This window comes from Pseudonaja textilis, chromosome 1 (genome assembly GCF_049901715.1).
Source record: "Pseudonaja textilis isolate UNSWEBS1 chromosome 1, rPseTex1.2, whole genome shotgun sequence".
Classification (NCBI taxonomy): domain Eukaryota; kingdom Metazoa; phylum Chordata; class Lepidosauria; order Squamata; family Elapidae; genus Pseudonaja; species Pseudonaja textilis.
The window spans coordinates 329,803,251-329,830,080 of NC_141990.1; the positions used below are offsets into that span (position 1 = coordinate 329,803,251).

Here is a 26,830-nt window from a genome sequence, read left to right on the forward strand (position 1 = left end):
TTGTTTTAAAGCAACAATTTATTTACACGGAAACACTCTGGACAGTGATCGTGGTACACTCTTGTCACAAAAAACCAAACTTTGGGTGCAGTTTCAACATTTCTTTGGAAGCATGTAGTAAAGCTCTGCCTAGATCAGGGGTAGACAACTATGGGCAACTTTATGACTTATGGACTTTAACTTCCGGAATTCCTGAGCCAGTATGGAATTCTAGGATTGGAAGTCCACAGGTCATAACGTTGCCATAGTTACTCACCCCAGACCTAGACTGTACCACAGAAGGAGCATGTTTGAAATCCCTTGCCTAAATCATCTTAGCCTAAGAAAACTAGTATTCCACACAATAAGCTGGTAGTTTCTAGTCAAATATTTACAAGAGTCAATTTCTACATGGAGCGCACCTCATTTCTCATACAGGGACTTTTACACATGCAAACAAGTGGTATTTTCCAACGTGCAAAGTTTTACTGCTTGCTAAAAATTACAGACGATTTTTCACAAAGCAATGGGGTGCTCTCACCCTTCCTCACTCAAGCATTTTTTCATCCTATGGTAAAAGCCGAGACGGAAAAAAATATTTTTAAGCAAAAAGAAAAACAAAGGCATCATTTCAAAATTATCCCTCACATTGCAAATCATCAATAAGTACACATTTCTTAAGAAGCAGAATATTCACAATACGACTCTTTTATGGCTTGACAATGATTAAAATAAAATAACACAACAGTTTGGTTTTTTACATTTCTGAGCGTATAAAGAAAAAATCACAAACCAGAATAAGAACTAGACATGTACCTCAGAACTAGGACGGAAGGCTTCGTCAAAAGAAAGGCATTCTGATTTATATTTGACAGGAGATTAACCTGTTAAATAATTCACCAGAGGTTTAAAAGGCAGTCTTTTTTAATTAGCAAGTAATTCTGCAGTGCTTTTTTGAACTTTCCAATTTAGAATGGATGCAAAGGTGATCCCTGATTTACGACCCCCAATTAGGACAGGTATTGTTATTAAGTGATGAGGTCATTAAGTGAGCCATGCCCAATTTTACCTTTTTTTGCCATGGCTGTTAAGCAAGTCACATAATTGTTAAGAAAATCTGGCTTCCCTCATTGACTGTGTGTGTATTGGGAAGTTGGCTGGGAAGGTGACAAATGGCAATTACAGGCCCCAGGGATGCTGCAACTGTTGTAAATATATGGCAGTTGCCAAGTGCCCAAATCATAATTGCATAACTGTGGGGACCTATAAGTGCAAGGACATTTTTGGTCACTTCTTTTCAACACCTTCGTAACGCTGAACATTTGTTAAATGAACGGTCATAAGTCAAGGACTACCTGCATCACTGAACCCCTGTACTAACTGCTGCCAAGGCAAGCGACCAACATCATGGCAAGAAATTATTGTGTGGGTGATTTTCCTTTATTTGGGACTCCAAGTGGCATTACATGGAATAAGGTGGAGAGGGGCAAAATCCTTCACTCCAGCAGTGGGATCCTACCTGTTACACTACTGGTTTGGTGATCGCACGCGCGCAGCTTTCCCCACACCAGCTGAGACCTGCAGTGCCAATCAGCTGAGAGGATAAAGAAGAGAAAAGCGCAGGGGCAAGTGGGAGGGCCGATCTTGCGCTTTTCTCTTCTTTCTCCTCTCAGCTGATCTTCGGGGGCTTTTTTTACTACCGTTTTGGCCGAACGGGTAGGAATTTTTGCTATCAGTTCGCCCGAAGCGGGCTGAACCGATAGCATATCACCACTGCTTCACTCCAAAGTGAAAACCGTATCAACTATCAGAATGTTGAGAACCAAGAATGAATTTCGCCATGTTGAACACTATGGGAGAATCAGCTTAAGAAGTCATTTTGGGGATGAACTTGGTGAGATTAGAAGATAGGATGCTCAGAGAAAAGCAGAAAACCCGCGAAATGTTATTTGGAAGATTTTTTCTTCTTTAATATTTACCTCCTTACAGAGAGCACCAAGGACCTCTCATTTCAATCCTGAGCTACAAATATTGCCCTTCTTTCCAGGCCTTGCTTGATGGCTATGAGGATTTTGTTTTTCTGTAGTCTGATAGCTTGCAGGTGGTTTGCAAGATTAAAGGACATGAAACAACCAGTCACCCTGAATCACATTTTATGGCATCAGATTATTAATCTCAAACCTAAATTATAATCACAATAAAAACACCAGTAACCTTGTATGAACAGTTAGTTTCAGATCCTTTGTATCGATAAGGCTGATTTCCATCCCTGTCATTTAATCCCCAGCAATTTGAAGAACTGAATTAAATTCTTAATATATCCACAGTAATATACATAGATATGTATATATAGAAAAAATACACTGTGTTACATTTTGCACAACAGAGTGGCCAGACTGGGGATGATGGATTGAAGCAGGATTTTGAAACCGACTTTCAGAAAATAATCTCATTTAATTTGTGTTCTGCCAACATGAAAAAAGATTTTCCAGGGTGGCTTTACTACAGCTGGAAGAGATGTAATTCCAAAATTTCCTGAATTCCTGGAGTAACCAAACCAAGCATTCAAGTATACACACCCAATGTGCACCACTTTTTCTGTACAGAATGACCAAAGGCAGCCTTCAATCACAGTACAGCAACAGGATTCACACATCACACTAAATCATATTTATGGGGTTAAGGTTTAGTAGATTATATTAACTCAGCCACTGGGTTGTTGTTGTTGTTGTTGTTGTTTTGAACCATGGCTGACAGAGTGATGTTATGGGTGAATCTAGCAGTTGTTTTGTTCTCTTAACTATAATTTAACATGGCATAAGAATTCAGATACCATTCTCAAAAATGAGCTTGTTTCCATAGCTACAGAAATAATAGTAAAAAACCCTCTCCCCAATTAGCTGCAGTTTGCTCCAAAAAAAAAAAAAAAAGCCTAGGAGGAAATGTGCTGCTATCTTGAAAACACATGACCTAACATCTATGTGGAGATGCTGCTTAATGGAGCCACACTTTGCCAGTCTTAATTAACCCAGATGGAAGCTGCACTCCTGCTCTTCCTTGATGGAGCTAATTGATAGCCTTTTTGCCACACTGTGCTTATTTCTAAAGCCCGCCTATCTATAGACAGCATAATAAGAGGTTGGCAACAGCTGCAAAGGGTAGGCAGTACAGAGTTCGACAAAAAGAGTAGTGGGAGAGGAACTCTTTGCATTTTCTTCCCACACAGTTGCCCTCTCCCTTTTAGTAGCCTCCATTTCTTCTTTTTGCAGAATCAACATTCTTAGGGCCTTTTGCAAGTAAAACAAAATGGCTACCGGATTATCAGAAGGACCTGCGGGGAAGTGGCTGAGCCACCAAGGGCCAAATGACAGAAAAGGAGCATTGCGCCATCACAGTGCAAGCCCCACCCCTTTTATAAGGGCACTGTGACATCACATGCAAACACACAGAAAGGGTGGAGCTTGTCTTTCAGTATAGTCCTTGACTTATGATCGGTTGTTTAGTGACCTTTTGAAGTTATGTTCTACGTGAAAAAAAACGGGAACTTACAACACAGATACAAAGTTCCTATGGTAGCCCCCCTCTCTCACACACACACACACAATGATGTGTCCACACTTTCAGCACTTAGCAACATGAGGGCTGCATTAATTGGCCATTTGTCGTGTCCTGCAGTCACAGGACTTTTACAATGGCTTTACTTAAACCAGCAGTTACTTCTTGTTTCTAACAGAGGTGAAGTTTGCTTAATGACATGGCATTTGTTTTACAACCCCGTGTTCAATGACCACTGTGAAAAAATATAAAATTATGACTATACCAGTAGTCCTCGTCTTATGACCACACTGGAGTCCAAAAATCCTGTTGCTAAACACAACAGTTGTTAAGTGACTTTTTCCCAACCTTTCTTGCCAGTTATTAAGTGAATCACTGCAGCTGTTAAGTCCGTGACATGGTAGTTAAATGAATCCGACTTCCCCATTAACTTTGCTTGTCAGGTCGCAAAAACTATCTTCTGACGGGAACATCGCAACCGTCATAAATACATGCCAGTTGCCAAGTCACACATGACCATGGGGGTGCTGCAATGGTTGTTAAGTGTGAAGAATTGAGGTAAACTACTTTTCTTGGCACTGTTGCAATTTGGAATGGTCAGTGAACGGTTGTAAGTCAAGGATTACCTGTAATGGGCAGGATCTGTTATGGCAATAGCAATAGCACTCAGATTTATATACTGTTTTATAGTGCTTTACAGCCCTCTTTAATTGGTTTACAGAGTCAGTCTATTGCCCCCAACAATCTGGGTCCTCATTTTACCAACCTCAGAAGGATGGAAGGCTGAGTCAACCTTGAGCCTGGGGAGATTTGAACGGCCAAATTTCAGGCAGCCGGTGATCAGCAGAAGTAGCCTGCAGATTTGCACTCTAACCACTGCGCCACCGTGGCTCATAATGGTTGTAACTATGGTTGTAACTCGGGGGCTACCTGTACTGCAATGCCCAGTTTTCCATTTTGATGAAATCTTCTGATCCTGCAGATCCCTCCGATTATTGTGTTCAGCTGGGTTAAGCATAGTTCATGCAGGATTGGCAGTTCAGTTTTATATGAACTATTCCCATTAGTGCAAAGGAAAGCTGCTCAGATGACCACTGGCATCCAAAATTTATTTTAACAGCAGCTTTATTTTAAAAAAAGTGTTCATTCTTTTTAATTCCTTCCTGCCTATATCAGGACACCATCTAAGGAACAATTCACTAGGCCTAGATGAAGACTAGAGAGGTCTTTTTAACAAGAGTATTTTTTTCGAAACGCAATGAAATTAACATTCTTGTCAGTTCTCTGAGAAATCTGGCAAGCTACAGTCCCAACATACCTCAAGGGTACCAGGTTGAAGAAGGCTGGTCAACAGGACAATTTGCTTGTTTCTATTCTGAGCTGAGAAACCATTTTAACCTTGCAGACAGTGGTGGGATTCTAATTTTTTTTACTACCATTTCTGAGGGCGTGGCTTAGTGGGTGTGGCAGGGGAAGGATAATGTAAAATCTCCAGTCAGAGGTAGTATTTGCCGGTTCTCCAAACTACTTAAAATTTCCCCTACCGGTTCCCCAGAATTGGTCAGAACCTGCTGAATACCACCTCTGCTTAACAGAGACAAAAAAATCTCCTTCACCAGTCTCAGATGCTGGAGAAGCTTTAAACCTTAGAGTTGCGTGCTGCTGAATCTTTCAGAATGAAGACCTAACATTTTTGCAGAGTTTTTTAAGGGTGAAAATAAAAAAGGAATTGGAACTGAAGTCCAAACTTTTGAATTTATATTATACTAGCTCTATACCTCTTCGCTACGAAACTATGTCATCGGGCTTAATTTTGGGGAAGGCAAATGACAGGGAAAAAATTGTGTCTCTGCCTACCAGCATCCATTGGTATTCATCTGGCTAGCATCCTGTCAATGTGTGACAGAGTTGAGGGCTGTTTGGAAACTGAAGTGATATTTGCTGTGTGAGCAGGAAGGGGACAGCAAGGAGCCTGGGCGTGGCTTAGCTCAACTGTTCGGTACTAAAGCTGGTTGCTCCTGTGAAACTAAAACTGAAACTCCTCTCCTCTGCTTGTGTTTTGCATTTGGAACAGATTTCCTTTCAGGTGGGGAGGGGTAGTAGAACTCCTTAGCATCAGAGTGTGTTAATAATAATATACAAAATACTAATGCTCTGATGGTTATTTCAAAAAATCCTTTCTTAGTGAGCACCTAGAAGCCCAAAGGAACATACATGCCAAATTTCATGTTTGTAGGCTTTACGGTTCTGGAGATTTTGTGATGATGCATGAGTATTGTTTCGCTTTTATATATATATAGATTATTCTCCCATGGAAAAAGTGAGTGCTTTTAAGCAGTATTTGGACTACTCTACAACTGACTACAATAACCCACCCACCCCAGTATGGTGCGCTCAATATGTCACACTATTTACTCATTATTTCAATTTACACACTGGTTCTCTATTCACAAAACACTCATGGTGGACTACAACCTCCATTACCCCAACTAACAAGATAATTGCTGGTGATGGTTGGGTATGATGGGATTGGCCTGCAGCATATCTGGATAGCACCTGGGTAGAAAAGTTTAACCTAAGCAAAACAAAATGTTTGAACTATGATTTTTTATGGGGTGGCTGCTTCTCCCTGCTTCGGCCTTCCTCAGTTGCTCAGTCAGAAGGCCCAGCCTGGAGATGACCAAAAGCAAGGCATGCTGGGATTTGTAGTTTTATAATGCCTGCATGTCACAGATCCCATAGGTCTAGCTTTCGTCTCCCTATCTGGGTTTAAGACAACTGCCTTCACTCCAATCCCATCATCCAGCACCTTTGCGGCCTTCCAAGTGTTGAAACAGCAAAGAGGAAAGATGGACAGTTGCTAGGCAACCATACACAACCTGTGGAGGGCATCAAGGTCCCAATTCCGGAACAGGATATCAGCCTGCAAGACTGGCATATCTGAAGGTGGGAGAACCTAGCCCCGTGTAACGTGATTGGTGTTGAATACTGCAAAGCAATGAAACCAGACATCTCCAAAGCAGGCCCGGGAAATGGAACAAGGACATCATTTTCTGCTGTCTATCAGCTCATTTGCTCCAGGTAGGTGGACAGCAGCAGCTCAGGAGGCAAAAAGACAGTGCGTTTGTTGCTAACCTTCATTTGGCGTTTGCCTTCGTAGTTGGAACCTGAGGGCAGAGATGTTCAAAAGAAAGTCACATGTTAAAAGCCATCACATGGCTACAGGAGTCCCATGCCCCCTGCTTTCTAGTGGGGCAAAAAGTGTATTCATTCAGAGAAGGATGCCACCAAGCTGGGGACTGCAGATCTACTCCACTGCCTCATATATACATCCCCCTTAGACGGACAGGGCATCTCCATACATGTGCCAATACTCCATATCACATGATTCAATTCCTGTATCAATGTTTCTCAATCTTGCCCAGGTTAACATGTGTGGACTTCAACTCCCAGAATTCCCCAGCCAGCATCCTGGCTGAAGAATTCTGAGAGTTAAAATTCATGCATCTTAATGTAGCCAGGAACCAAGAATAACACGCGGAGTTACTCCAAAGCAGTTTTCTTTATTGCTCCTCACCTACAGACAGAATTTTTGCCAAACCAAAGCAAAGTACTAACATCGATAAAGATACACTCTGAGAACTTCTAAGAAGGAGCTGACTTCAGCCTCTTCCTTCCAACCAAACTATCTAAACCAGTGGTCGCCAATCAGTGGGCCAGGGACCACTGGTGGTCCACAAGAAAATTTTGATGGTCCACAGAGAAATGTCAGCCCCAAAGCAATTAATTCAGGCTGCGCGAGAACACAAGGCTGCGCCGCCCACATGGCCCGTGGGAACACAAGGCTTGTGTCGCTGGCATTGTGAACACCACAAGGTAGGGAGGGGAGGGGGGAAAGGGTGGAGGGGGGGAACTTGCCCCACCTGCCCCACGTGCCTGGCCTGGCCACTGGGCTGCTTCTTTCTGCTTCTTTCTTCTTCTGCTTTTGGCTGCATGCAAGGAAAGCAGCAAAAGTTTTTCTTGGAGCATCCTGCTCCAAGAGACTGCACCGGCGCGACAAGTCTCACAAAGACTCATTTCTGGAAGAGTTTGGGGGAGAGGAAGAAAGACTTCTGCTGCTTCTGCTGCTTTCCTTGCATAAAGCCAAAAGTCTCTCTCTCCCTCCCCCTGGAGCTGGAGACGATATCCTGCGATCCCAAATAAAGAACGATTGAACGGTAGGAAAACGGGGTGGGGGATTTTCCTGCAGACTTTTGGGGGGATTTTCCCAGGGTCTCTGGTCCACAGGATTTAAAATTATGAGTTTGGTGGTCCCTGAGGTCCAAAAGGTTGGCGACCCCTGATCACTGTGTCTTGCTCCTCTGGAATATGGTCTCTCCCTCCTGGGAATCCAGGCTGCATTCATCATCATACTCTTTTAATGACCCCCGTAATCCCTCACGGGGTGGAGTCTGGGCAATTGAATGGAGCTGAGTGTTTACTGGCCAGATGCCCTTCCAGTCGCCAATGCGGAGTTTTATTCAACAGATATATTCTCAGTGGGCCAGAAAGAGAAATATCTGCCTCTACCTAGGATCGAACTCACAGCCTCCTGATTGTGAGGCGAGAGCTCCACCTCTAGCCCACCCCACCACCTGGAATCCAGGTTACATTCTACCACATAAATACTGGTGTAACTCTTCGTTTAGTTTTGCAAATGTGCCATGGGAAGAAGATGCCACAAGAATTAACCAGCTCCTTTCCTAAAAATAATGCATGGAGAAGTGAAGGTACATGGTGGATCCAAATTTGCAAGATGGTGGATGTGACCTTGCAAGAGAAGCCCCACCTCTTTTATACGTGTGTGTATAAAAGGACCAGGTTCCTTTGCTTGTCATCTTGCAAACTGTGACACCCCCAAGGGTATCCTGATGTGACTTATAGAGCCAAGTCCTTTCTCTACTCTCAAAGGCTCTTTTACATGCTAACAGTGACCAAGTCTGTTACTATCCAGGCTGATTACATAGCTGGTGAAGCTACAGCAGACAATCAATAACCATTTGCACAGGAAATGAGTAGCAGTTTCTGGCAGCCCTCTGGGGGTTTCTGGCAACCTTTCTTTCCAAAGGCTGAGTAATTGTTCTTTTAAAAAAAATAACTATGTTGAAATACCTGATTGTAAATGTATTAACAGCGGCTAGGATTGTATTTGCTAAAAATTGGAAAAATGAGAAGATACCATCACAGGAGGAAATCATTAAGAAAATATTGGAATGTGCTGAAATGAGTAGATTGACATTTGAAATTAGAGAACAAGAGGATAAACAATTTTATAAAATTTGGGATCTTTTCTATCAATGGTTAGATAACAAAGTACAGTAATGAAATATGTAGATTTCTAGAAAGTAATAAATATATAAAGGTGTACTTTTTTTTCTTATTATAACTACAAAATGATTTTAGGATAGATTTGGGATGATAATATGAACTGTTATACAATAAATTAAGTAAATTATGGTTATCTTGTAAAATATGAATGAATAAAAGTACAGTCAAATGATTGATTAATAATGATACTAAGGTATTTAATTTTCGATTGATAATATGAATTATATGTAATGTAATTGTAATTGAAGACTACAAAATGGAAGCACAAAACAATTTGTAAACCAACCGGCACGCTATATGTACACCTATGGAAGATAGCTTGATGTTTTTATGTTTTTATGTTTTGTTTGTTTTTAAAAACCAATAAAATTTTTATTAAAAAAAACTATGTAGAAAAAACATAAAATCTGCAATGGCTCAGTTGAAATTGCAGCTACTGCCGACAGGTTGTGGGAAAAAGTTCTCTTTCTTATCCATACATGGGGTGGGGAAGAAAAAAAAATAACAGTGCCTAAGTGAGGGGAGGCTTAAAATATTATCTGCAGTGTACTGGCCACACATTGGCAACTTAATCATCCATATGCTCTGGCTACAGAAAATCTGCAGGTGACCAGAAAAACGTAATTCTATGTTACCTTCCTTTTTTAACATTGCAGGTCGAGCTGGACAACATAGCAAAATTTCATAAAACTCTTAAACTGGGCGTAAAACTGATCCTCTCTTTTCAGCATTAGTGTCTAACAGCCAATAAGCCAACCCAATAAGCAGTCTAGCATACCATGTAAATTTGTCAAGATGGATACAACTTTAAGGAGGCCAATGTAACCTGGATCTGTCCTATTACTTGAAGATCCCTGCTTTTGAACGTTACCACTCACTGCTAGCATCCCTTGAGGCAGACCTGGTCCAAAATATCCACAATAGCTTGCAATACACCACACATCCACACATATGCTTTTCATAGTCTTCCTCAGTGGACCCCCACTGATTACACACCCGTTAAACATCTAAATCTTTTGTGCCTCCAGGAAGGGAATGCTTATCTCTGCTTCCGACCAGCATCTTTGATAGAAAGTGCCCCAGGAATTATAAAACAATAGGACAGCATGTAAATTTTCAAAACTAAACAAAAATATATTGGAAGAAGGTCATGCTGCTTCCAAGATGATATCTCCAATTTATGACAGGTACCAGTTTTTTAAAGTTCTTCCATGAAGTTGCGCTTTGCTTTATTAATTTTGAAATTCTGCTCTTTATATTTATGGAGACATTCACTGGATAGCCAAGCCTATCTGGAAGCTATATTGGAACTATTGTATTTTTGCTACAATTTTAATCAAGAATATGAGAATCTTCTTACTAAACTTGTGCACTGTCCCTTTAAATGGGTATTCAAAAATGGCCTGATTAACTGTCTGCCTGGAAGGATAGATTGTGAACTGGGAGGCAGCTCCTTGTGGCCTAGCCCTTAGTGGTTGGGAGAGATAGCAGTAAACCAACAGCAAGTAAGCTTAAAATACTGTATATATGTATATATAAATACACATGAATATTGGAATGTAGTTACTCACTGGCAGAGACGAGGTCCATGTACTGGCAGAGGGCATGAAGGAGCAGCCGTTCAAAGCTGCAAGAAAGAGAGAAAATGGCGCTTAACAGGTCCACTTAGGAATCCGTGGAGGGGAAACCCCTTGTGATAGCTTTCATCTTATTTGCACATGAAGCACATTTATCTGGGAAGCCATGGAGATGGCAAAGGACTCTCTTCCCCAGAATGATCAGACCAGGTGAAAAAATATAACAGTACATCAAACTTTACCCACTTTAAGAGGCTACCTAGAACAGTGATTCTCAGCCTCTGATCCGTGGAGCCCTGGGGGCCTGCAATGTTGTCACAGGGGATCTACGAATATTTGATAGTGCTTTAAATCTTGAGTTAAATCTTGGGGATCCATGACCACAAAAGGTACTTAAAGCAGGTCCGTGGTGAAGAGAAAGTTGAGAACCACTGCCCTAGATAAATGCCCATTCAAAAGTTCTATAATAATTATCACCGATAGTGGAGTTAATTCTAACTCTAAGGCAGTATCTTTGGGACAGATGTAGAAGAATGCGTTAAAAGTTTCAACGTTGGCAACTTTTAACATTTACGGACTTCAACTCCCAGAATTCTCCAGCTGAGTAGAGGTTAAAGGTTGCCATGGTTGAAAAAGATTGCTTTAAAGCACCTGACAGTTGCCTAGGGAAGTAGCATTTGTTGACTAGAATAGGAAGAAACAGATCAGCCTGGCATCCCGGTTGTAGCCTTTGAAAAGGTGATCTAATGCTCAAAATGGTTTGTACTTTATCTCTCTCATTCCCAGTCAATATAAAGGATAGAGAGCAATTGCGGATAAGAGTCTAAAATAGCTGGACAAGGCCACCTTAGCTGTCACAGAGCTAGCTGATTAATACTACTGCTCAGTCTCAAGCTTGCTCTATCTCTTGCCTGCCAATGCATTGTGATTTGGCTAATACAATTCAGCCTTCACAAGAATGAAACTGTTCGGGTAATGCCTGCACAGACTTGGAAGCTTGTCGTGTTGGTGCAGTGGTTACAATGCAATATTAGAGGCTGACTCTGCCTATTGCCAGGAGTTCGATGCTGATGGGCTCAAGGTTGACTCAGCCTTTCATCCTTCCAAGGCTGATAAAACTAGAGAGAGTTGTGAAACATTGTGAAGTGGTATATAATAGTGCTATTACTATGGATATTGTTATTTTCTAGAGAAAGCAATCACCAGAAAAGGCTTGAGCATAGCATTTGCCCGCTGGCTTCTCTTATTCTATGAACAGGGGAATTTTTTGGTGAGAATGGCAAAAAAAACCAGGAGATCAGCTATGAGTGAATGAATGAATGTTGGATAGGCTCTTAACATCCCAGTCTCGTTTTGCTCTAAGATTTCTAAAAAGAGATAGTGGTAGAAGAACAGTATAAACTGAAAAAAGAAAAAAGAGAGAGACAGCAAGAGAAATGATGCCGGGAAATACCTTTTCTATCTTTTTTATACTTTAGTACCTCAGCTACTTAATAAGCTATTTCATTGTTTTTAAAAATAGCTGTGTAACATGCCAACCACATTGTGGGGGTGTTGTATATGGCCTTTAGGTGCTCTCCCAGATCATATCAGTTTTCAACAAGGGCATTTTTTCCCCTTGGAAGTCAAAAGTGTTAAGTTGTCAAGCAGCTGTGAGGCCTCACCTGGTTATTTCATACATCAAAACATCCTCTAAGTCAGGGGTCTTCAAACTTGACAGCTTTAAGACTTCTGGACTTCAACTCCCAGAATTCCTCCTCCAGTCATGTTAGCTCAGGAATTCTGGGAGTTGAAGTCCACAAGTCTTAAACTTGCCAAGTTTGAAGAGCCTTGCCCTAAGTGTCCTAAAAAGCAGAAACAACCAGTGGACTACAAGTTTGGGGGTGGGCCTCCTCTAGCACTAAGGAGACATTTCCTGACAGAATAATTAATCAATGGAATGGCTTGCCTCTAGAAGTTATGGGTGCTTCATCACTGGAGGTTTTTAAAAAGAGATTGGACAGCCACTTGTTTAAAATGGTATAGGGTTTCCTGTTTGAGCAGGGGTTGGATTAGAAGACGTCCAAGCTTCCATTCAACTCTTGCTATTCTGGTAATCTTTTTCTCTTGCTGTCAGTCCCCCAACATCCCTCAAAGCGCTTAGGGAGTTAAAAAAACCCACCTTGATTACAAAACATTGGCCGCTTCAAGACAGGAGCTAACAGTAGTGTAAAAACAGGTTCAAATGTCCCTCACTGGAGGCACTACAGGAATCCTCAACAACCACAATCGGGGTGAGAATTTCCATTGCTAAAGCAGACGGTTGTTAAGTGTGTCGTGCCCAGTTTTATGACTTTTGCCATGATTGCTAAGTGAATCAGAGCAGTTAAGTGAATTACAGAGTTGTTAAGTGAATTCCACCTTCCCCCGTTGCTTTTTGGAAGCTGGCTCAGAAGGTGGCAAAAGGCAATCACACAACCCTGGGACACTGCAACCATCGTAAATACGTGCCAGTTGCCAAATTTGGATTACATGACTGTGAGGATGCTGAAATAGGTGTAAGTGCAAGGACTGGTGGCAAGTTTTTTTTTTTTTTTTACAGCACTGTTGTAACTTTGAGTGGTTGCTTAAGTGAATGGTTGTAAGTCACGGACTATTTGTAAATAAGTGGAGGCAAGCCCATTTCCCATTCTTACCACTGCCAGCCTCAAAACATAGCCATGGGCAAACCACCATATTTTAATACAGATTATGGGGTCATGTTACATGCTAGAAATGCTACAAAATACATTAATATGCCTCTTAAGACACCAAGCCTTGTTACCATGCTGGATGAATTTTGAAACCAAGTTTCAAAGATGCCAGAGAGTTCAGCATACTATAGGTTTCGGTTCACTTATCCTTTATTGCTTAGAGTCAAAAGAGATTTCTTACATGAAAACCATCTCACAACGGATGATGTTTTTTTCTTAAATGTTCAGTCTCAAGTATCTGTTGGGTTTGTTTCAGAAAACTCTCTTAGTTCTATTAGGGTGGCTAGAAAACTCAGGCTAGCACAGTTATTCAAGGCAACTGGTTTCCAGGAAAGGCTGTGGCAACAGTGGTCAAAAAATGGCAACCCAGACTGTAACTGAAGCCCCACCCCTTTTTAATATGCCTTAGAACAGGGGTCTCCAACCTTGGCAACTTGAAGCCTGGTGGACTTCAATTCCCAGAATTCCGCAACCATGTTTGCTGGCTGGTGAATTCTGGGAGTTGAAGTCCTCCAAGCTTAAAGTTGCCAAGGTTGGAGACCCCTGCCTTAGAACAAGGGTCTTCAAACTTGGCAAATTTAAGACTTGTGGACTTCAACTCCCAGAATTCCTGAGCTAACATGACTGGAGGAAGAATTCTGGGAGTTGAAGTCCACAAGTCTTAAAGCTATCGAGTATGAAGACCCCTGCCTTAGAATCACTAACTTGACTCTTTTCATCCCATTCCTACCTTGATTTTGCAGAAAAAGCCTCCAAATTTTTTTGTAATTTAAAAAGGAGGGTATCAAATTGGCCACAGATAAATCCAAGGCAGCATAGTTTGAAAATTGGATCAAAACAGTTGGAAAATGAGAAAAACCTCAATTTTCAACGCTCCAGAAGAAATGAGTGACTTTGTTTTGAGGTGTCTTCCTAAGTGCTGTTTAGCTTGAGGGAAAACTATAATGATTCTGGGTAGTTCCCTTGGCACTCAGCAGGCTTCCTACTCATCCTTACCTAATTACTACTACTATCATTATCATAAATTATTTTAACTTAAAAAGGAAATGAGAAGCTTGCCTCTCACAAAATGAGGAGCTAGGCCTTGAGCAACATCTTCATTTATATATTAAAAAGTATCTAAATTCCATAGGCAGGTTCAGTAACTAAAAGGAACAGAGTGGTCTGCTAAAGAATTGCCCAGAAAATAAAAAGAGAAAGAAGATAAATGAAAAAAAAAAGAAGTTGGAGAGATAATGAGCATCAGAGGAGGCTTCTTGGTATCAGAGGAGGCCTTGGTGACTGATTAAGCCCATCTCAGCTGCCATTTTGTAAACTCCCATGGCAGCCATTTGAGGAGAACATCCCAACAGGCTTTCAACATTCAAAATACACACAATAGTTGATGGTCTGGTCAAGCTTTGTGTGCCAAATAAAGTCACTGCTGAGAATAGCAGTCAGCAATAGTTACCTATTGTCCATCATAGCTGTGTAGACGGCTTGAGGGTTAGTGGAGAAAAAGGCCAGCAACTCTTCCTCCAAGCCTTCCAGGGTTTCCTGCAAAGTGAACAACAAGCTGCATCTTTCAATCTGCAACAGGGAAAATCCACATCAATGTTTTTTAGCTGTGACGACTTAAAAGATGGGTGGACTTTGACCACACCGTTCCAATAGGCTCTTTTTGTCCTGGATTCAGACCTCCAACAGCTGCCCTGGGATGCTGCAAATGGCCATAAATGCAGGCCAGTTGCTGGGCATTCAAAATGCATTCATGTGACAGTGGGGTGGCAGCTCTGAATCCAGGACAAAAGGAGCCTGTTGGAACTGTGAGTAATTGCTAAGCAACCAGTCATAAGAAGAGGACTACCAGTATAAACCGCTTCTGTTGCTGCCTATAGAACGTACCATGGGAATCCGACTTCGTTTCAGGGTGGTTCGTAAGCGTCGGCTGATGCGCTGAAAACAGTCTTTGGGTGTGAATGGAGGATGCTCTGTAACAGTAGGGAAGAAAAGAGAGAGAAAAAAAAATGTAACCAAAAATACACCAAATAATCCTGGAAGAATATCTCATTCCTGCAGGGCAAAGCCAATACATTTTGGAAGCCTACAAGTTTTCTTAGTGTTGGATTGATTTTCACGGTAAACTGGTCTTGGATATGGATGTTCCATTTATAAAGAGCCATGGTGGCGCAATGGTTAGAACGTAGTATTGCCGGCTAACTCTGCGTTCCCAGTGCCAAGGAGTTTGATCCTGGCCGGTTCAAAGTTGACTCAGCCTTCCAAACCATCGAAAGTTGGTAAAACAAGGATCCAGATTGTTGTGGGCAATATCCTGACTTTGTAAATCGCTTAAGAGAGGATTGTAAAGCACTATGGTATATACTGTATTTTTCAGAGTATAAGACACTCCGAAATGTAAAACACACCTAGCTTTTGGGGAGGAAAACAAGAAAAAAAATCTGCCTCCCAGCAATTTGCCTCCTTGTAGCAAACAGCCTGTTTCAATTTCAGTTTCAATTTGATTGACAGTTGGATCCCAGGATCAGCTGTTTCAGGCTGCAGGGATTGCCATAGCCTATTGCTGCCTCCGTGCCCCCCATTTTTGGCCTCCGCATGCCCTATTTTCCGCCTGTTCCAGGTGGCAGGGAGGAAAATGGGGCGCTTGGAGGCTGAAAATGGGGCGCACGGAGGCAGCAATAGACAATGGCAATCCCTGCAGCCTGAAACAGCTGACAGTCGGGAGGCCTATCCAACTGACAATCAGCTGCTTCTGCTAATCAGGCTATGCTGAAGCTGACCAGGCTGTTTGCTGCAAGGAGGCAAATTGCTGGGAGGCAGAGGCCAAAGGGTGGGGGCCAGCTGTATAAGATGCACAGACATTTCCACCCACTTTTTGGGGTGGAGAAAGTGTGTCTTATACTCTGAAAAATATGGTAAGTCTAAGTGCTATTGCTATTCTTAAGCAGCAGGACAAAAGGCCTTCTCTTCCTCCTGTTCAAATTCCCTGATTTGTGCCTGATGTGTTAAACCAGGGCTATCAAACTCATGGCCCAAGGAGGCGTCATGCGCTGGCCATGCCCTCGTCTGGTTTAGTAATGGGAGAAAAAAGTCCTGATACTTCACGTAATGCCGCCGTGAGTTTAACGCCCGTGATTTAAACTATACTGAAGGAAGACAGAGACTTCTTTTTGCCCATAATTAGTTTACTTTATTGTCATTGCACCTCGTACAACAAAATCAAACACCATCTTCAGTGCACATCATGACCATGAGCATGAAAATAAACACAAACACAACATCCTTCACCCTCCACACATTGAACCGGAAACCCCCAACACCACACCAACACTGCACTATACAGCAGAATTCAAAAGAGCTACTGCCCTGGGATAGAAGCTTTTTTCAGCCTATTTGTCCTTGTTTTTATTATTCTGTACCGTCTGCCAGATGATAATAGTTAAAAAAAAATAGTTCAAAAATATCCTTGCATACCTTTCCACTTGATTTCTGCTTTATCAGGCAATTTGTTTTTCGTTTTTTTGGAAGCCTCCTCTTCTAAATACAAAAGGACTCTCTCTTGTTCTTCCCCGGACCGGTTCATGAAATCATTCCAAATCTAAGAGACATATAAATGATAATAAAAATCAATTTCCAACTCCTCTCCTTTGCCATTCGCAGTAATCAAAGCACACTTAGCTCTGGTTCACACAGGGCTACATGCATCAACCACTTAATTGATAGCTCCAGCAAGGGATGCCTTTTAATGGGGGTAAGATAAATGGAAAGGGTGGAATGTTTTCCTTTCAAAGGGGGGCTTTTAACAGACTCTATTTATGATATGTGTTTACTAACTCACAGCTGACTAAGCACCATAAATACATGCAAACTAACATACTGTACCACATTAAGCCCAAAATATTTTCTCAGTTCTGATTTATTAAGATTTATGTCTTGATGTAAACTTAGCTGATTTGGTCAATAAACTGAGTTTGAAGAAATCCTTGTTTAAGCCTTATATATACTGAGAGTTAAACTGATATTTTGAGAGAGAGAGAGTTTCTTAGCCTTTGCCACCCTATAGCTTCTCCTTTGATAAAAGACACACAATTCTAGACTGCGCTTCTCTTTGTTGAGTTTATTTGAAATTTGCCAAGCTAGAAAATATATTCAGGCTAGCCCTGAAGGATTGTATCTCTTTTCTGATCTTCATTACTATTAATGAATAGAATAGAGTAGAGTAGAGTAGAGTAGAACAGAATAGAATTATTTATTGGCCAAATGTGATTGGACACACAAGGAATTTGTCTTGGTGTAAATACTCTCAGTATACATAAAAGAAAAGATACATTCGTCAGGAGTTGAGAATTAAGGGTATGACACTTAATGATAGTCATAGGGTACAATAAGCAATCAATCATACTAGGGAACAGTCAATATAAATCGTAAGGATACAAGCGACAAAGTTACAGTCATACAGTCACAAGTGGGAGGGGATGGGTGGGAAGGAGTGATGACAAGATTAACAATAGTGGTACAGACTTTGTAACAGTTGAACAGGGTTGAGGGAATTATTTGTTTAGCAGAGTGATGGCTTTCAGGGAAAAACTGTTCTTGTGTCTAGTTGTTCTGGTGTGCAGCCCTTTATAGAGTCATTTTGAGGGAAGGAGTTGAAACAGTTTATGTCCAGGATGTGAGGGGTTTGTAAATATTTTCACAGCCCTCTTTTTGACTCGTGCAGTATACAGGTCCTTGATTGAAGACAGGTTGGTAGTAATTATTTTTTCTGCAGTCCTAATTACTCTCTGAAGTCTGTGTCTGTCCTGTTGGGTTGCAGAACCAAACCAGACAGTTATAGAGGTGCAGATGACAGACTCAATCATTCCTCTGTAGAACTGGATCAGCAGCTCCTTGGGCAGTTTGAACTTCCTGAGTTGGTGCAAAAAGAAAATTCTTTGTTGTGTTTTTTTTGATGACGTTTTTGATGTTAGGTGTCCATTTTAGGTCATGTGATATAGTAGAACCTAGAAATTTGAAGGTCTCTACTGTTGATACCATGTTGTCCAGTATTTAAGAGGTGGTAGTATGGGATGATTTCTTCTAAAGTCTACCACCATTTCTACGGTTCTGAGTGTGTTCAGTTCCAGATTGTTCCGGTTACACCATGAGGCAAGTTGTATAACCTCCTGTCTGTATGCGGATTTGTCGTTGTCTCGAATGAGACCAATCACTGTTGCGTCATCAGCAAACTTCAGTATTTTAACAGATGGATCATTTGAGATGCAGTTATTGGTATATAGGGAGAAGTGGAGAAAGCACACAGCCTTGGGGGGCCCCTGTGATGATTGTACAGGTTTGGATGTGATTCTGCCTAGTTTCACCTGCTGCTTCCAGTCTGTTAAGAAGCTTATGATCCACTTACAAGCATGTTCAGGTACCGCTAGTTGGTTTAATTTACTTGGAAGAGTGTCTGGAATGATGGTATTGAATACTGAACTAAAGTCTACAAAGAGGACCCTTGCGTAGGTATTTGGAGATTCAAAGTGTTGTAGGATGTAATGCAGAGCCATGTTAACAGCATCATCTGTTGATCTATTTGTTTGGTATGCAAACTGCATGGGATTTAACAGTGGATCCGTGATGGTTTTCAGATGGGTCAGCACAAGCCTTTCAAAGATTTTCATAACTACAGATGTTATAGCAACTGGTCTGGAATCATTCAGTTCCTTGATGGAGGGCTTCTTTCGCACTGGGATGATAGTAGAGCGTTTGAAGCAGGAAGAAACATAGCACATCTCTAGTGATCTATTGAAGATTCAGGTGAAGATGGGGGCCAATTGGTCAGCACAGACTTTTAAGCAAGAAGGAGTTATTTTGTCTGGCCCTGGTGCTTTTTCTGGCTTTTGTCTGTGTAATAGATCTTGCACTTTTTTTTCTGTGATCACCAGAGGTTGTGAACCCAATGGACTGGGGCCAGTTGTAGGAGGCTTGGCTGTTGTTGGTGTGTTTGAGATGTGGGTTGTGGAGACAGGTGGCTGTAATTTCCTTTCAAACCTGCAGTAAAACACTGCTAGTCATCTGCTAGTTGTTGATTTCCTTCTGCCTGGGAAGGAGGTTTGCTGAAGCCAGTGATGTTTTTAAGAGTTTTCCACATGTTTGCTGGTTCATTTGTTGAGAACTGATTCCTTAATTTTTCAGAGTAGCTTCTTTTTGCTGCTCTGATCTCTCTTGTTCATATGTTTCTGGCCTGGTTGTATAACATTCTATCACCTTTTCTGTAGGCTTCCTCTTGTGAAAATAGAATAGAATAGAATTCTTTATTGGCCAAGTGTGATTGAACATATAAGGAATTTGTCTTCAGTGCATAAGCTCTCATTGTACGTAAAAGCTATAAGTGATAAATCATGATCATAGTTATCATAAAAATACACTCTTCATAACTCATAAGATACAACACTTAGTGATAGAATCAACATAAATCGTACTAGGAAACTAAATAAAACAATACAAAACATAAAGATACAAGGAACAAAGTTATAATCATAAATAGAAAAGGATATAGGTAATAAAAAAGATGAAAAGAATATTAATACAGTCTTACTAAATAGTTTGACAGTGTTGTGGGAATTAGTTGTTTAGCAGAGTGATGGCATGAGGGGTGGAAATGTCCTTGTATATTTACTGTATATTCTGTGCTTTCCCTAGGTACAAAAGACAGTGAAGACAATACTCATAGTATTGGAACCCGTTCTACTTGACCTAAAATGGAAGAAGGATGTAGAGGAACTAGAAGTAACAAAGAGGGTGAGACTGTTGAAGGCTAAATCCTATGAACAGCTGTCAAAGGATCTAGATACGATAAACCAAAAGAAGAGACGACCAAGGGGAGACATGGCAGTAGTCTTCCAATATAGGTAGTCTTCAACTTACAGCCATAATAGAGCCTGCTTGACCAACTTGAATTTGTATTTTTGGGTGGCCAGTCGTAAAGCGAATGCCACAGTCATTAAGTGAACCAATTGTTTGCTTTTGGCCAGTTTTGCCAAAAAACAGAAGTACATGCTAGATTTTGACAAAAACCTACAATGTGGTCACGCGAAGGGCTGTAAATGAGGGATGGTTGCTGAGTGTCCAAAATGATTGTGATTGCAATGGGGGGAAGGTGGGAGCTGACATAACTTTGGAAGAAGAGTCATAAGTATCCCTAGGGCGATCCGCCATAACTTTGAACAGTTCCTAAGTGACCGATCATAAGTTGTAGATTACCTGTACTTGAACGGCTGTGCCAGGGAAGAGGGTGGGGATTAATTCTCTATAACTCCTAAAGGTTAGAGAAGAATTAAGACGTGGAGATTTCAAAACAGGGAGATCCAAACTCAAGCTAAGGAGGAATCTCTTGTTCATGAGCTCTATTGGGCACTGGGACAAGCCTGCTCCTGGACTCATGGAGATGCCATTACTGGAAGTTTTCAAGCAAAGGTTGGGCTGCCTTTTGCCTGGAGGGTTTGAGGATTCCTGGGCCAGACTAGAAGATCTTCAACTTCCATTCCAACCCTATGATCCTTCCAGTTTTATTTCACAACAACTCTGTGAGAAATTCCACGGGGTAACTTTGGGTTGGTAGAGAATACAGTAGCTGCAAAACCAGGTCACTTTGCTGAGAGGTGAACATCCTAACTGCTACACCACTCTTCCTCTCTGACTGAATCATGCTTCTTCAACTTTGTTCCTCATTGTCTTAGCAGGGAGTGTCAGTTTTCTTACATCACCTTCCAAATCACAACCCTAAACATTGCCAGTCGTTCAATGCCCAGGTTTGCACAAAGACTTTTGTTTCCATGGCATGTTAAGAAAACACCACCCAAGTACTGCACAGCAAGAATGCCTGAAGTGTGACTAAGCAACACTTTATCCGGTTACATTTATTCCATTATCTTTCCCCATACGACACGCCCTTCTGTCATGCTCATTCCTTACACATTACATCACCAAGTTGTGGGTGCACCACTTCAGGACATCCCCAGCACAAGCTGCCGTCCTGGATAACACCGCCTTTTTAATTTAAACATTAATTTAAAAAACTGCCATTCCTAGAGGGCTGCCACTCAATTCCTCTTTGAGGAAGAGAAATCAAAACTAGCTAATTACCCCAGGCTTCCCCCAACCAGGTGCCTTCCAGATGGGTTTCAATTTCTGCTTTTGCCAGACATTAGGGTCAGACATTTGGCTGGAGTAGGTCAAAACCCAGAACAGAAAACAGCAGAACCCAGAGCAGAAAAATCCAGAACTCTGCTGTCACAGAGAAGAGAGGATTGACTTATTCTCCAAAGCATCAAATTGCAGGACAAGAAGTAACCGACGGAAGCTTGTTAAAAAGAGACCCAACCTAGAAGTAAGGAGCAATTTTCTGACAATTAGAACATTTTAATCAGTGGAATAGCTTGCCTCCCGGAGTTATGAGCACTCTCTCACTGGAGGTTTTCAAATAAGACTGAACATCCATTTGACTGGGTTAGGGTTAATGGGATGATATAAGGCAGATGTCTCCAAACTTGGAAACCATAAGACTTGTGGACTTCAACTCCCAGAATTCTTAGTAGCCAAATTTGGGGACCCCCTGATATAAGGTCTCGGGTTGGACTATAAGATCAGCAAGTTCCCTTCCAGCCCTATGATTCTATGTTCTATCTTGCTTTCAGTGAAAGAGGAAACGGTACAGCTCCACAGTCAATACAACTTTTTCCTTATTGTATACAGCTTTTTCCTGTGTTAGGGGAAAAACATTAGTTTTTTGTGGGGGGACCAAAGCTTGGTCCACTCCACTCCAATTCTCTTTTATCCCAACTGCTTACCTCTAGCAACACAGTTACAGTGGACAGCAGCTTCCCCGTGAAAGCATGACTCACCCATAAACCTATAAGGTAAAGGTACCCCTCGCACATATGTGCTATCGTTTCTGGCTCTAGGCAGCGGTACTCATCTCCATTTCTAAGCAGAGAGCCAGCGCAGTCCGAAGACATCTCCGTGGTCATGACTAAACGCCGAAGGCACCTGGAACGCTGTTACCTTCCCACCAAGGTGGTCCCTATTTTTCTACTTGCATTTTTACATGCTTTCGAACTGCTAGGTCAGCAGAAGCTGGTACAAGTAACGGGAGCTCACTCCATTACACGGCGCTAGGGATTCAAACCACCGACCTTTCTGATCGACAAGCTCAGCGTCTTAGCCACTGAGCCACCGCATCCCTTTGTAAACCTATAATCCTTTGTAATAAAGACATGATTTGGCATGCATAATATTGTCACATTTTCATTTTATTCTCATACCATCACTTTAGGGGCGGGTTCCTTATGTTTCCTGATTCAATCCTCACCTGAAGGCTATATTTCAACCTCTACCATATCGCCATCCAGTGATGTCACTTAAGAACAGAAAATGCAAAATTGGGCTTGGAGAGAGATGCTGTTTCCAAGGGAGAGGAATCAGCTAGAGAAAACAAACAAAACAGAGCCCTACCTTCATATAAGTCTCATTGCTGCAGGCCTCAGTAAAAATGCTGGGGGAGGCAGGATGGGCAAGATCTCCATCTTCACTGGCGCAATCATCCCGCTCAAGGAGGGTCATTAGGTAACGTGCTAGAAATGCACAAAATAATGCAATATGAAGCTTCGTGCAGGTACCTTAATACAAAGCAATTCTCAACTTACAACAGTTTATTTAGTGACTGTTCAAAGTTACAATGGCACTGAAAAAAGGGATTTATGACCATTTTTCACATTTGCAACCTTTGAAGCATCCCCATTGGCCAAGTGATCAAAATTCCAATGCTTGGCAACTAGTTCATACTTATGACTGTTGCAGTGTCCTGGAGTCATGTGGTCACTATTTGCAACCTTCTGACAAGCAAAGTCTTTGGGGAAGCCAGATTCACCTAATAATTAGGTTACTAACTTATCGACTATGATGATTCACTTAACAACTGTGGCTAGATATGCCGTAAAATGGGGCAAAGCCCACTTAACAAATTCTCACTGAACAACATACATTTTGGGCTCAATTGTGGTCATAAGTCGAGGACCACCTGTAGTGAGCCTTTCAGAGAGATCAGTGGGCAGCATGACACATTCAACATCATGCTGCCAGCACTGTTTAACTAGAGACAATCCTTCACTTACAACCACAATTGCTAAGCAAGGCAATTGTTAAGTGAATCACACCTGATTTTATGGCCTTTTTTGCTATGGTTGTTAAACAGTTGTTAAGTGAATCATTAAGCAAATCTGGGTTTTTCCACAACTGGAAGCTGCTGGGAAGGTCTCAAATGGCAATCATATGACACTGGGATGTTGCAACCATTGTAAATACTTGCCAGTTTCCAAATGCCCAAATTTTGATCACATCACTTTGGGGGATGCTGTGAAGCTTGCAAGTGCAAGGACCACCAGTTGTAATTTACTTTTTTTTTTTACCTCTCTTGCCACTTTGAACAGCTGATAAATGTATAGTTGTAAGCTGAAGACTACCTGTATTATAGTTGTAGTTTCATGTATACTATAGTTTCCTATCTCCCTTTTTGTACAGAAATTTAAGACTCCTCACACAGTGCTCTTTTTTCCTATTTTTCCCAATAACAGCCCTGAGATAGGTTGGGCTAAGGAGGAGGGACTGGCCCAAAGTGAGCAAATCAGTTTCTGTGGCTGAAGTAGGATTAAAACCCAGCTCTCTTGATGCCTAGTTCAGCATCTTCATCATCACCTTAGCCAGGTTCTCAATGATCAATTAATTCCTCCATGCCTCAGGCAGCACCAAGCCAGATTGGCCCTAATAGCTACATGGTTGGACTATTCAGGCATAGAATCATAGGGATGATAAGGAACCTTAGAGATCTTCAATACCTCATCCTCATACCATTCTAGACAAATGGCTGTCCAAACTTTATGTTTAATATAAAAATAAGAGAACAGCTAGTCCCAATTAGTCTGTAAGATAATAACCTTTGTTGGCCTGAATGAAGAGCTATCCACCAATGATCAATTATCCAAAATTGGGTAAAAGTGGTTTCTTCTTTGAGTAATGACGCACAAACTCATTACCCATCACAATAGAGACTTACAAGAGTATTAAAATATATTTGAAAGTCTGCCAAAGTGCTTCTTCTAAGATGGAAATTGGTTGAAATGACATAAAGAGCATTTAATGATACAATTTTCATAACACAGTGTCAGCCTTCAAGATGAGCCCTTCTGCATCTTCTGTGCTTTGCATCTTTGCATCTTTCTTACTACCCCATCTTTCGGCTGTCATTAGTAACAGTGGGGGGGAGGGGGGAATTGGAAGGGAAGAAAGCTGGAGGTGTTACATTCCTATGCTGTAAATGGGAAGGAGGAGGGGGGAGTATAAATTCCTGTTCTTAAGTTTCTATTTCCCTGCCTAGCCTTCTCTATCCTTTGCGCAGCTGCGAAGTTTTATCAAAATATGTCAAGGTCAACGGACAGAAGCCTCATCACCACCTGAAGATGCCCACATGATCATATTCAGAACTTTTTATTGGAAGAGTCTTTTGGACTTTGGGGGGTGGGAACAATTCCATTCCTTTGTATATGTGATCTGCGCGCCAAATTCTTTAGATTCAGAATTCAACCTGTAGCTTCCACTTTGATTTCCAGTAAAAGGAAAAACTTTGCTCTAACCTATGGAGTCTGGGTATTTGTTTCTTGGATTTTGAATGGAGCACAGACTGACACATAGATAATCCTCAAATTACAACCATTCATTCAGCAACTATTAGACATTATGACAGTACTGAAGGGAAAGACCTACTACCTATCCTCAAACTTCAATAAGACTTTTTGATAAAAGCAGTTTTGGGCAATGAAGGAAAAAGTTTGGAAAGATCTGAGCTACTTTTATAACTGAATAGTTCTAAAAGTGCTGGGGCCAAAACTATCACAATTCCCAGTTGGCGTAATTGTGGTCGATACAAGTTAATAGTTCAAACCTTTGAATTGCATTGAGTTGGAAAAGGCTGCTCTGGATTTTGATCAATTTAAAAGGTAACAGCTAGCTACCAAAGGGTTTCTAAGCCTGCTGACCAACCACTTACTGTTCTCCAGGCGCTGAAGGCTCTTCTTCCCTTTAGCCTTGGGAATGAGATCTGAGTTGCGGATGGCTTGGTCAATGTAATATTGCTTCCGTTTGGCTGGAGAAAACCTCTTGGCAGAAGGGGTGGCCAGAGGGGGCAAGCAATCTTCGATCCTTCTGCAAGAGATAAAATTACACACACCCACCCAAATCAAACTCTTTATAGACTCTTTATCTTCTCTTTTTGCAAATACTTCAAGGGCCAGCACAGCTAATTGCAAACAAACAAATAAATAACAATCCCAGCTGGATCTAAGCAATTTTCATCTATTGCCAGGAAAAATGAGAGAAGCTGTAGGACTCTCCTGCCATTCTCCTAGCATATAGTTTTTTGAAGTAGGCTGCTCTTAAACATGGAGGATCTACTGAGCTCTTACGAACAATGCTTATATCTATACACATTTTCCATGCCTATTTTTTAATCTTGCATCTGCTGGTTGCTGGATTCTTCCAAAGGATAACAATGAACTAGCAATAGCAATAGCACTTAGACTTATACACCACTTTACAGTGCTTTGCAGCCCTTTCTAAGCAGTTTACAGAGTCTGCATATTGCCCCCAACAATTTGGGTCCTAGTTTTACCCACCTTGGAAGATGGAAGGCTGAGTCAACCTTGAGCTTGATGAGATTTGATGTGCCAAATTGCAGGAAGCCAGCAGTCAGCAAAAGTAGCCTGCAGTACTGCACTCTAACAACTGCGCCACCATGGCTCTCAATCTTTCCTACGTACTACCAATTCAATCAATCCCAGGGCTACAAAAGATGGCCTAGGCCAGTGGTGGCTAATCTTTTTGGGCTCCTGTGCTAAAAATTGTGTGCGCACTTGCACACTTGCGTGCCAGCACTCAGAATACAATGCCCGTCCATCTCCTACGCATGCACGCACAATCCCCACATACCCAACCACACACCCCTGCTGCTCCTTTACCTGCACTGTGCCTCACAGCTGATTTTGGGCCGGTTTGAGGTGTTTTTTGCCCTCCCAGAGGCTTCAGGAAGGCTTCTGCAGGCTTTTCAGGCCAAAAACTAGGTCTGTTTCATCACTTCCAGTATTTCTGGAAAAACAGGAAGTGACAAAGTGGGCCTAGTTTTTGTCCTGAAAAGCCTGCAGAAGCCTTCCTGAAGCCCCTGGGAGGCCAAAAAAGGCCTCAAACTGGCTGTAAATCAGCTGTGAGGAGCGTGCATGCGCAGTGAGGTAAGTTTGCCTGCAGTTGCATGCTGGCACAAAATGGCTCTGCATGCCATAGGTTTGCCATCATGGGCCTACACTATTGTTTGAAGCCTAATTATACAGGTAGTCCTCAGCTTTCAACCACAACTGACTTCAACATTTCTGTTGCTAAGTAAAACATTTGTTGAGTTTTGCCCCATTTTATGCCCTTTCCTGCTATAGCCATTAAATGAATCACTGCAATTGTTAAATTAGTAACAGTTAAGTAATCCTGGCTTCCACATTGATTTTGTTGTAACTTTGAATAGTCACTAAACAAATGGTTGTAAGT

General features: G+C 41.6%; 1 protein-coding gene across 5 annotated transcripts in view; it reads right to left on the reverse strand.

The window, feature by feature from the left end:
• R3HDM4 (R3H domain containing 4) overlaps window positions 1–26,830 on the reverse strand; it is a 29,517-nt gene continuing 2,687 nt past the window's right edge. The window contains exons 2-9 of one of the 5 annotated variants that reach the window (XR_015741331.1): window positions 25,290–25,444; window positions 22,703–22,821; window positions 16,682–16,805; window positions 15,095–15,180; window positions 14,661–14,746; window positions 10,473–10,528; window positions 4,653–6,701; window positions 1–3,502 (exon numbers count right to left, since the gene is read on the reverse strand). Coding sequence is in view for 4 of the 5 variants with exons in the window: in XM_087922807.1 (XP_087778933.1) it covers window positions 8,550–8,725; window positions 10,473–10,528; window positions 14,661–14,746; window positions 15,095–15,180; window positions 16,682–16,805; window positions 22,703–22,821; window positions 25,290–25,444 (802 nt within the window). In the remaining variant the exon portion in view is untranslated. Of the gene's footprint in view, window positions 6,702–7,792; window positions 8,726–9,299; window positions 9,964–10,472; window positions 10,529–14,660; window positions 14,747–15,094; window positions 15,181–16,681; window positions 16,806–22,702; window positions 22,822–25,289; window positions 25,445–26,830 lie in introns of those variants that run through there. The other 4 variants (XM_026698906.2, XM_087922807.1, XM_087922809.1 and 1 more) reach the window with 4 other exon arrangements.